This window comes from Kogia breviceps, chromosome 15, assembly GCF_026419965.1.
Source record: "Kogia breviceps isolate mKogBre1 chromosome 15, mKogBre1 haplotype 1, whole genome shotgun sequence".
Lineage (NCBI taxonomy): Eukaryota > Metazoa > Chordata > Mammalia > Artiodactyla > Physeteridae > Kogia > Kogia breviceps.
The window spans coordinates 78,434,045-78,446,176 of NC_081324.1; the positions used below are offsets into that span (position 1 = coordinate 78,434,045).

Below are 12,132 nucleotides of genomic sequence, written 5' to 3' on the forward strand. Positions count from 1 at the left end.
TCATCCATCCATCCTCCTTTCCTCCCTTCCTCCCTCTCTCTCTTCCTCCTTTCCTTCCCTCCCTCCATCCATCCTTCTATTCATCCACCCATCCATCCATTCCTCCATCCATCCACTCATCCTCCCTCCATCCTCTCTTCCTCCCTCCCTTCCCTCCCTCCTTCCTTCCATACATCCATCAGTCCATCCATCCACCCATGCATCCTTCTCTCCATCCATTTATCCACTCATCAACCAATCCACCTTTACTTTTTGAGTGCCTTTGACGGGCTGGACATACCACATTTACTATTGACTTTGGGACCTAACCTCTATTTAATATGTAACTCTATTATGTCATTTATTTCTAAAACCAACTTTTGCAGAGGCTTAACATTAAACAAGAAAGTAAACACCTTAGAAATTTCCTATCTTCCTCTAAAGATTTAAAAATTATAGTCAAGGCAGACTATATTGCATGTTTGGATACCTGCACAGAAAATTTTTCTTTTTTTGCCAAGTTCATAAGTTCTCCAACTTTATTGATTCTAAGAATTACTGTTCAGAATTCAGAGTTTTGGAGGTTAAAAACCATGGATAATTCCAAAGGTTTTCAAAGGTAGGGTTTTTTAGTATCATTTTTGGGCCTCATGTTGATTTTAAAATAATCCAAATGTCCATTTGCTGATGAGTGGAGAAATAAAATATGGTATATCTATAAAATGGAATATTATGTTGGCTGTAAAAAGGAATGAAGTACTGCTATATACTATACTGTGGATGCACCAGGAAAGCATTAAGCTAAGTGAAAGAAGTCAGTAATAACAGACCACATATTATGATTCCATTCATATGAAGTATCTAGAATAGGCAAATTTATAGAGACACAAAGTAGATTTAGTGGTTGGTAGGGCTGGGGGTTGGCTGGGAGGATGAGGGATGTGATAGCTTAAAGGCTATGATGGCTTGTAACAGGCCCTGCTTCTGGGATGCTCAGTGTTGCCTGATTGAAGTCAAGAACCACAGAATTATCTCCAGGTACAAAAAGAGCCAAGTTATCCTGGTTCTCTTTGCCTAGGAAGAAACGCTGGCACAAGTGTATCAACACAGCCTCCTCACTCACATATCCTTACAGCTCAGGGCCCTCAGTTGCCCCTTTTGCTCCTTTGTGAGGATGAAAAGTGTCAACTGACTGACAGCAGGTTGCGTGGTCCCCTTTCTCCTGGGGCTGCTGATAACAATGCATTCCAGGGCCAAAGAAGGAGCAGGTAAAGGTGGGTCCACATTCATTGCTTTTTTGTTTTTCCCCGGAGGGTCAACTGCATCACGCGCCCCCATGCATATGGAGGCCATTGCTCGTTTATTCTCTTGACCTCATATCTAGAATAACGCTATCCAATAGGATGTCCTATCATGATGGAAACATTCTAATGGTCTAATATGGTAACCACTAGCCACTAGTGGTTATTGAGCACATGAAATGTGGCTTGTGCAGCTGAGGAGTGGAATTTTAAATTCTGCTTAATTTACATCTAGTTGTATATATATGTTATTTACAAGGTTGTACGATCACCACCACTATCCAGTTTCAGAACATTTCCCTCAACCCAGAAGAAACCCTGTACCCATTAGTAGCCACAGCCATTTTCCACTCCCACCACCAAACCCCTGGCAACCACTAATCTACTTTCTGTGTCTATGGATTTGCCTATTCTGGACATTTCATGTAAATGGAATCATACAGTAAGTGTCCCTTGTGTCTGGCTTCTTTCACTTAGCACGCGTTTTCAAGGTTCATCCTTGTAGCATGCATCAGCACTTCATTCCTTGTTATGTCCAAATAATATTCCATTGTACGGACACACAACATTTAATTTATCCATTCATCATATTTAATGTTACTTAGTTTACATTTAAATTTAAATGATCACTTGTTGCTAGTGGCTACTGTATAGGTCATTGAAGATCTAGCACAAGAGGAATAAGATTGTCAAAGCAGACAAACTGGTGAGATCAGAGATCCAGCCCGAGGCATGGCCCCCGGTTTGGTTAACCAACACTACGTTTTTTTGTTTACTTGTCTACCAAATGTGAGTGAGGGATGGATTCCTCCCAGCCCTGAAATTCCAAGACTCTATATAATTTTTTATAGACAAACTCTTTACCCTTAATGCAGGAGGTTGGATTCTGGTTGGAAATTGTGTATCTTAAGACCACCCAAACTCATCTGAATTGTTTGAAGCTGTCTCCCGGTTGGATACATAAGGGAAGTACCAAGGACTTTCTCAAGTTTCTTCTATCTCTGATGGTACTCTGTCCTTGGGGGTCACTGGGGACATGACTTCTCCCCCTGGGTCTCTGAGATCTGGGCAGATGGTTACCTTGAAGACCTTCTTGGCCCAGGTCCTGAAAGCCTCTTCCTGCCCACAGAGCTCATCCCCCTCCCTCATCTTCAGGATCCTCTCCCCACCCAGCTCTTCCAGGAGGGTGTCCACGGCGTGTCCAAAGGCGCAGAAGTGAGGGTACGCCCGCGAGCCAAGGCCGAACACGGAGAACCTGCGAAGAAGACAACAGAAGTTCCAGGCTAGGGGACTGGGGAGGCGTTGGGTGGGTGTCTGGGGTTATGGACTGTTATGTCCCCCCAAATTCATATGTTGAAGCCCTCTCCCGCAATGTGACTATATTTGCAGATGGGGCCTTCAAGGAGGTAACTGAGGTCAAATGAGGTCATAAGTGTGGGGCCCTAATCCAATAGGACTGGTGTCCTTTAAGAAGAGGGAGAAGCACCAGAGAGCTCTCTCTCTTTCTCTCCCCCCACCACATGCTCACAGAGGAAAGGCCATGTGAGGACACAGCAAGAGGGTGGCTGTCTGCAAGCCAGGAAGAGACTCCTCACCAGAAACCAATCCTACTGGTACCTTGATCTTGGACTTTTAGCCTCCAGAACTGTGAGAAAATAAATTTCTACTGTTGAAGTCCCCAAGTGCATGGTATTTTGTTATGGCTGCCCAAGCAGACAAAGACCTCTGGTATCTCTAGAAGGACAGTGTTTAGCCTGTGATGGTCAGACTACCCCAAACCCATCTGGGGAAGGCCGTCTTTAAGCCTGGGAACCCCCAGCCCTGCTCTCCCTTCCTTCTGGTCTCTGCTAGGTATTACTGTCCTCAGGAGAAAAGTCCCAGTTGGTCCTAAGGAGGATGAGTTGGGGATAGTGGTGACCCAGAACAATTGGCTGTTTCTTGTGTGTCCATTTCTAAGCAGGACTAATTGGGGAAATGAGTCTACCTTAGAGGAAGACTTGACTCTACTCATGACACAGTCAGATTAGTTTTAAGTACAAAGAGAATGAAAACCCTAGCATAGCAGTTCTAGGGGACCTGTGTTAACAAGGACATCAGGACTTGTCATTAACACACCCAGTGTTGGTGTGTAAACAGGTTCTTCTAAAAGGGGTTGAAAGGTTTATAAATATGCCGGCTCCACCCCTTGCAATATCTGTGAAATTGATTTGCTTCACAAAGTCTCTTTGCATAGATACCACCAAGAAAGTGTTGGTGTTTGAATCAATGGGCGTCAAGTTAATGAGATTTTTCTGAAGCCTGGGAAGTGGAGGGCTGTGTCCCAGGTGGCCCCTCAGTCCTGCAGAGACTTGATGTCACATTTCCAGGACTTGGTCCTGGCTGTGGGTCTTGACCTCATTGGGACTGGATGGACAGGTTTATAAGTGGGACACGAACAACACCCCAACTTGCTTCTTTCGCATGTTGGAGGGTTCCGACAATTCAGACAAGCCAAGGAGTGGGGCTATTTAGCCTACTCCTTACAGGGTCTGCCTCTGCTCCTGAATCTCTTTTTTAGATGATGGAGCCAGGGTGGTGAGAGATTGTGATGGAGGATGAGGGAAGGAGGTGGGGCAAGTTGGGAAGTCCTCTGTTATTGGAGAACGAATTTGAGTTGGGGTCCAGGAGTCTCAGAGATCAAGTTAAGGTTAACATAGGTTAATGTCTACTCCTTTTAAATCTACATTTATGCTTTTCATCTCATTCTCCTCTCCTCTCCTGCCCTTCTTTCCCCGGGGTTCCAGAGCCTTTCCACGGGAAGGATGTGGGATTAGGTAGCATGTTTCCCCAACACTCCTTCACCCACAATCCTCCTTTAGCTGGATTCCTCACCTTTTCCCCGCAGGGCAGTGGCCTGACAGGTGGAAAGAGCAGGTGGCCAGGAGAGGACTGGTTACTTTGCTTTTAATTTGTACTCACTGGCTATTCAAACCCACTCGTGTTCACTAAGAGTTGGTCTGGGTGATTAATTCATTAACATGCTTCCTGATGCACCTGAAGGCCTGTGTCACAGCCACTTCTTAGGTTCCATTTCATCACAGCCTTCATCTTATGGTTTCAAAATTCCTATTTTAAGCTTCCAAAACAGAAGTTGGCAAACTTATCATACATGGGGCCAGACAGTAAATATTTTCAGGCTTGTAGGCCAAGAAGGAAAATCAAAGCTATTATGTAGATACCCATATGACAAAAAAAGAAAATATATTCCTGCCTTACTTTTGGACAAAATTAAAAATACAATAATAATAATAATAGTTGCTGGGTACAAGTTTTTAGTTATATATGTCTACTAATGAGAAGAATGCAATTCTTTTTTGGGGGGATAGCATTTTGCTTAATTGGGGTTCAAAGGTAATGTTTTCTATCATCAAATAAATTGTAATTGTTCTTCTGTAAAAACCATTCTGAGCTCATGGGCTGTACAAAAGTATACAGTGGCCAGGCTGAATTTGGCCCTTGGGCTGTAGTTTGCCAGCCCCTGCTCTGAGCCATGAGAGATTTAGTAAGCGAAAAATAGGTCTGACCGTCAAACCATGGATGTTTCCACGTCAAGCTAAAGAAAATGAACTGATGTCAAAACCCATCAGTTCAAGGGTGAACCAAGGGTGAACCCTAATGTAAACTATGGGCCCTGGGTGACAATGGTGTGTCAGTGTAGCTTCATCAGTTGCGTAAATGCACCACCGTGGTGGGGCATGCTGATGGTAGAGGAGGCTGTGTGTGTGTTGGGGCGGGGTGGGTGGGCAGGGAGTATATGGGAAATCTGTGCCTTCTCCTCAATTTTGCTGTGAAGCTAAAACTGCTTTAAATAAATGAAGTTTATTAACAAGTGTACTGATGGGAACTTTCCTGGCGGTCCAGTGGTTAGGGCTCGGCACTTTCACTGCCATGGCCCCGGGTTCGATCCCTGGTCAGGGAACTAAGATCCTGAAAGCTGCGTGACTCAGCCAAAAAAAAAAAAAGGGTACTGATGAAAACAATGCTTGAATATCTAGGAACCCTGTGATCTCTATCGTCTGCTAAGCACTGTCCTGAGCCGGTGTGGAGAAGGTTCAGTGGGTGAAGGTCTAAGAGATTCGTGGCCCGGCCTGAACACACGGCTGACATCAAGCCTCATCTTGACCAATATCTGTCAAACCAAGAGCTTGACATCCAGTTTTCTTTCTTTCCAAATACCCGTTAAACCAAATCTACAACCACTGAAATATAAAACATCTGTCCAGGTACTATCTAAAATGCTCTCATGGGATGTGGCTATGCTTTGGGTGACATGGGGTCAGGACAGTATTTTTTTGGAATCTGACTGCACGTTGGAGGCAATTAGGGAGATTTAAAAAAATAGAAAAAGCAATGCTTGGGTCCAATTTTAGACCAACTACATCAGAATCTCTGGAAGTGGGGCTTGGTTACCCGTATACTGCAAACGCCTCCAGGTGATTTTGATGAGCACCCAAGGGTGGAAACCACTGGGTCATGGCAGGGTGTCCCCAGAAGAGAGGAGAATGAGATGAAAAGCATGAATGTAGATTTAAAGGGAGTAGATATTAACCTATGTTAACTTTCACTTGATCTCTGAGACTCTTGGACCCCAACTCAAGTTCATGCTCCAGTAACGGCACTTACAAAGGGAGCTCGCTGAGTGGCGTGTGGGGTATTAACATCCTTCAGCACAAACGATGTGAAGTTTGTGTGATGGGGCGAAACTTGCGTGACAGGGGCTCTGAAGTAGTGTGATAGGAAGAGGTCACAGGAGGGGTCCAGGTCGTGTGCTTTAATGGGGGAGGATGTCCCCAAAGAGCCAGAGTGCAGCTGGTTATTCGAGGGATACACAGACATGGAAGGGAGACCCCCCTCCCGGCCCCCAGGAAAGAGCCCACTTTGTAACTCAGTCCAGCTCCACAAGAGCCTTCTTTGTCCCTGACATCCTGGGCCCTTCACTCACCTCACATTCGCCAGGGGTCCCGTGCTCTCAAAGTTGTCTCTGAGGTCCGGCCCATCGCCCGATGATTTGCGGGAGTCGGAATAGGAGGAAACACTGTTGAAACGAACCTTGTAGCTCCTGCCAAGATGAAAGAGAGTCTGTGATCTCTGGCTTGGAGCCCCCTCCTGGGGTCAACACCCGATGGCTCTCCAAATCACCAGTCCTGGCTCTAGGACCTTCCTCTGGGTCTTGAGTGAGACCGTAACACACCTATGGCTTTGTCTAGAATGTATCAACTCCCCCTTGGCTGCCAAAAATGACACCTAGACATCATTTGATGCTACCTGTTGGTGGCTGCCAAGGGGACGGGTTGGGGGGAGGGTTCGAGTGGGAGGTTGGGGGGAGCAGATGTGAGCTTTTATATACGGAATTGATAAACCACAAGGTCCTACAGTATCAGCACAGAGAACTATATTCCATATCCTATGATAAACCATAATGGAAAAGAATATATAAAAAAAGATTGTAGGGGCTTCCCTGGTGGCGCAGTGGTTGAGAATCCGCCTGCTAATGCAGGGGACACGGGTTCGAGCCCTGGGCTGGGAAGATCCCACATGCCGCGGAGCAACTGGGCCCGTGAGCTACAATTACTGAGCCTGCGCGTCTGGAGCCTGTGCTCCGCAACAAGAGAGGCCGCGATAGTGAGAGGCCCTCGCACCGCGGTGAAGAGTAGCCCCCACTCAGCGCAACTAGAGAAAGCCCTCGCACAGAAACGAAGACCCAACACAGCCATAAATAAATAAAATTTATATATATAAAAAAAGATTGTATAACTGAATCACTTTGCTGTAGAGCAGAAATTAACACAACATTGTAAATCAACCATACTTCGATGAAAAAAATATTAAAACTGAAAAAAAAAAAGTTTCGGACCACACTTGAAAGAAAGAACCAAAAGAACAGTCCATTCCTTAACCCATCAGACCACGTTTCCTTGCTTCCCCAATTTTAATGAGTACAGGAATCATTCTGAGATCTTGTTAAGCAGCATATCCTAATTCAGTAGGTCCAGGGTAGGGCCTCAGATTCTGCATTTCTAACAGGAGATGCTGCTGGTCTCCTGCCCTCCTGTAGTCCTGTAGACAGGACTACACTCGTGCTGTCTACTGCAGTAGCCATTGGCTGTGTGCGGCTCTTTAATGTTAAATTCATTCAAATTCAATACCATGAACCACTCTGTTCCCCACGTGCATAGCCTCGCGTCAAGTGCTCAACAGCCATGCGCGGCGAGCGGCTGCCGTACAGGATGGTGCAGATATGGAACATTTATATGCCCGTGGAAAGGTTTATTGGATGGTGCAGGACTACCCCGTTCAACATTCTCTTTCTTTTAAAAATTTTTTTTCCATTTTTAAAAATTGAAGTATAGTTGATGTACGATATTAAGTTACAGGTGTGTAATATAGTGATTCACAATTTTTAAATGTTATATACTCCATTTATAATTATTATAAAATACTGACTATATTCCCTGTGTTGTACAATATAACACTGTAGCTTATTTGATACATAATAGTTTGTACCTCTTAATCCCCTATCCCTATCTTGCACCTCCCCCTTCCCTCTCCCCACTGGTAACCATCACAACATTCTCTTTCAATAAAGTTTTGGTCTTTAGACATTTCAAGGGTCTCTCGCACTTCACATTTCAAGTAAACATGAAAAACGTTCATCACTGACACAGCCTGAAGAGACTGGATTTCTTATGAAGTTGTTTCAAAGGGGAAGGAAGATGTCATTGGGACCTCAGCATCAGAGGCTCAGGAGCCTCGAGATCAAAAAAAAAAAAAAAAAAACCATGAATGGTTTTCCAGTTTTCCTCTAAAAGTGGTAAGTCTTGCTCTCAGAGAAGGCAAAAACCAAACCAAACCAAACCAAACCAAACCAAACCAAATCAAACCAAAAATGTCTCCCAGAGCAACAAAACAAAACAAACCCCCAAACTAAAAAACTCCATAAAACTCTCAAATCAAAACCCAAAACACAAAAACTCAACACACAAATATGAGTGCAAAAGACAAAAAAAGAAATTGCACATTCTGGCAGCAGGGTTTCTAAGCTGGATGTTCTTCAAAGTTTTCGCTCCAGCATCAGGAAAGTTCTAAATATATGTAAGTGTATTTGCTGCCCTAAAATAGTCTCACATTGAGTCACTTCTCCAAATAAGTCCTGTAACATATCAGGGGGTGGCTGTGTTGTTAGTGTGGGAAGGATAGTTGACGGTTGTGGGGTAAAAATAACAGCATTTGTGTTTGTATGAGGCTTGAGGTTTTTCCAGATGCGTTCCTCTTTGCTATTATCCTTCGATCCTTGCAGCAGCTCCCAGAGGTGGTTGGGGCAGAGGTAGTTTCTCCCCATTTGGCAGATGAGAAAGACGAGGCCCAGAGAGGTCAAGCAGCTTGCTCAAGGCTACTCAGCGTGTTAGTGTCACAGCCTGGGTTAGAACTCAGGTCTCCTTGAGACCTGGGTGTGGCCTTGGATGCTGCAGCATTGGGCACGCGCACACATACCTACCAACATGCACACGAGCGCTCACACCACTCATGCACACACAGGAACGCAAGGCGTACACGTGCACACGCGCGTGCGCGCGCACACACGCTCTACCTGCGCTGGCTGTCACGGCTGCAGCCAGACGGTGGACTCCTGTGTCACCTCGGGGGAGGGGAGGCCCTTTACGGGGAAATAAACGCAAGGGTTCCCGGTACCTAGAGGGGAGAATGGATGGTGCCCTATCTCTCCCTGAAGGAGTGGAGAGGGGGACCTACTGGGGGCCACCAGGATAGGGTGGGAAGGAGAGAGGCAGGGAAAGGGAGGACTAAGATGTTGGCCTTGAGCACAGAAGGAGGGCTGACCACCAGGGACTCAGCTGTCCCCTGGATATGGCATGTAGGCAAGTTTGGCAACGTGTGCTTGGCTGAAAGAAACCCAGGAGGGATGTGCAGAACACAGCCTCGAACCACCAGCCAGCCATGGCATCCGATGCTCAGCTTAAGACCTGTTCTGTGGTGGAGGAAACACTGAGATGCTCTCACGGAAAGGCAGCTCTGTATGCACATGCCATACGTTCTCTACTTTGAGGGGATTCAAGGGTGATTTTGGTTACGGGTGTTTGTCACCTTATGAAATATCTTTAGAACCGAACCCCATGCTAGATGCGATTTTACCAGGAACATCTTTTGACCTCAGGCATTTTTCACCTTATGAGATATCTTTTTTTTTTTTTTTTTTTTTGCCTGCACTGCGCAGCTTGTGGGATCTTATAGTTCCTAACCAGGGATTGAACCCGGGCCCTCAGCAGTGAAAGTGCCAAGTCCTAAGCACTAGACCGCCAGGGAAGTCCCGAGATGTCTTTTGAGGTCAGCCTCCACGTTAGTGGATGCAACTCCATCAGATGGAAAAGTTCTAGGGAAAGAAACTCACTGATTGCGAATGTAGTTTTCCAAAGCGTGGCCATAATAAGAACTGACATTTATGTAGTGCTCAACTTTTCACAGGACGCTGACATCGATTTTCTAATTTGCTCCTTACAAATTAGAAAGTTCATGCAGGTGGAACCAACCCAATGTGACGGAAAAAGAAACTGAGGCACAGGGCTGTGAAGTGACCAAAGGCCAAATAATCCACCCCAGAGGACGACAGACGCCCACCGGCTAAAATCAGTCACAAATGAACTTCAGGTCACAAAACTACCCAGAACTCAGCTGTGAGCCCCAGATGCCAAAAGACAATTTTCAGTTACCCTCACAGGGTGTCAGGTGACACTGGCGGGTCTTTCACTTACTTCCTTTCCTCGTGCACAGAGTTGGGGTGCCTCATTTCCATCAAAGCACAGCCAAATTTCTGGAGGCCGAAAGAGATAAGCGAAATGTGAGGCACGCATGATTAAATCTGGAACGGGGTCGGGGAGAGGGTCTGGGGACCTAACTGGCAAAGGAGGAGCCTGATGCCTGGGGGCCGGGCGGCAATGCTGCATGTGGAAGAGGGCTGTTTATAAAGGGCTACAGGTGTGGACTCCCCTTACCACCCCCAGCACACAAATGCCCTTTGTGGCTTTCTACAAAAATATTGTCTCTGCTTCTTTCATCTGGAGCAGGGGACACCAAGCTCTTGACTGGAGCATCCATTCCAAAGAGGTAGCTCACTCAGGTGACATGTTCACTAGGGATTGGCTAGTCAGTGGACACCGATAGACAGAAGACTGGGAATTGTCCAATCTTGGCAGAACTTGGATCCAAACTGAGGGCACTGGCTTTAAGGCTTTGGAGGATTTGCTACTGAATAGCAGGTGTAACCGATGCCCCTCTTTTCTGCTGATGGAAACACGTGCCCGAACAGGTGAAAGCTCATCTCACCTCCCCATTCTCAGGGGGGTCTCCATTTCCAAAGGTGCTGGTAACCACCAGGACCAGAGTTTCATGTTCCAGGTGTACAATGTCATATTCTTCCATGGACATCACCTACGTGGCAGAACGAAGGGGTGGGGAGAGGAAGGAAGAAGGTGATGAGGAGAGAGAAGGGGTAGCAGAGAGCAAAGTGATGGGGGAAGAGAAGAGAGAGAGGAAGAAGATGAGTCATCTGGAGCCATCTCCTTTGGAAGGAGATCCAAAGGTTCTGGGTGCCACTATTTCAATGGGCTCAAGTGGGTAGAGCTAATAGCTTGTTGGCAGTGTGGGACCTTCCTGTGGGCGCCTGTGGCCTGAAGGGCGACAGAGAGTCTGGGGCAATGGCTTGGCTGTCAGTAAGCCACATCTTGATTCGGTAAAGACGGATCTTGTCAGTAAGCCAGATCTTGATTAAGACTCCCGGGCTTCTTACAACCAAAGGATGCTGGAATCTTCTTGATCACATATAGGCTGGGAACGACCCAGCTGGATTTGACCAGCTGTCTGCTCTGCTTCTTTTCTAATCCTCCGTCCAGCAGTGTGGAGGAGCTGGGCCAAACAGGTCTGAGATACCTGCCTTAGGGAGAGATTGTTTTGCCCTGTATCTTAGCATTACTTGAGCAACATTTCTCAGAGTAGGTGCTAGGGAAGCCTCGTCTCCTGAGATGCTCCTTCAAAGTAAGTGATCCATAAGCAAACATCTTTGGGAAACATTTATATTCTCTCCTCTCCTCTTTTGGGAATGATAACACGTATGTGCAAATTAAAGGCTCTGAGAATTCCTGCAGCAAAGAAACCCACTGAATTGTATTAAAGGTACAGCTTCCCAAACCGACTCCAGAATTGTCTTTCATAAACTTTCTAATATTTTGCTCTTGGGATGGGGGTTATGATTCCTGGACTCCTGGAGGGTCCTCAGGGAGACAAGCATCAGAGTCCCCTGGGATATATGCAAATGTGCGTGAGTGAGCTGATGGGCACCTTCAGATGTGCTATCACCCATTCTCAAAGGATTCTTCTTTGCTAAATTCCTTCTCTCCCCTCCCCAACTTTACCACGGAGGGTCAGAGAGCTGGCACTGCCCCCTACCCACCTTGGCGTCAAAGGCATGCTTGAAGATCTCACACAGGGTTTTGGCATACGCCTGCGATTTGCCCGTCTCTGTGGCGTACAGGATGGTAGCCTTGACCCTCTTGGCCATGGCCTGTCCCATCAGCTTGGCTGAGAACTTGACGGCTCTGGAGGGGAGAGGACGGAGAGGAAAATGGGAAATGCAGAAAGGAGGGAGGATGCCACGCTGGGACTTTTGGGTAAGAACCATGATCCGTGAAATTTAATAGGAGGGAACTTGCTCTCCTAATCTTTGATGGCTTCAGGGATACTCAAAGTGCAAGTTTAGGCGCCATACTGATCCCTTTCTTAAGTCACTCCAGACCATCTGGTCATG

The 12,132-nt window shown here is 46.4% G+C and overlaps 1 protein-coding gene across 1 annotated transcript in view; it reads right to left on the reverse strand.

Moving 5' to 3' along the window:
• The window catches only part of NOS1 (nitric oxide synthase 1), a 106,614-nt gene that overhangs the window by 24,538 nt on the left and 69,944 nt on the right, over positions 1 to 12,132 (reverse strand). Inside the window, exons 14-18 of the mRNA XM_059040340.2 lie at positions 11,779 to 11,923; positions 10,656 to 10,760; positions 10,085 to 10,143; positions 6,262 to 6,378; positions 2,361 to 2,535 (exon numbers count right to left, since the gene is read on the reverse strand). Coding sequence (XP_058896323.2) covers positions 2,361 to 2,535; positions 6,262 to 6,378; positions 10,085 to 10,143; positions 10,656 to 10,760; positions 11,779 to 11,923 — 601 coding nt within the window. The remainder of the gene's footprint in view (positions 1 to 2,360; positions 2,536 to 6,261; positions 6,379 to 10,084; positions 10,144 to 10,655; positions 10,761 to 11,778; positions 11,924 to 12,132) is intronic.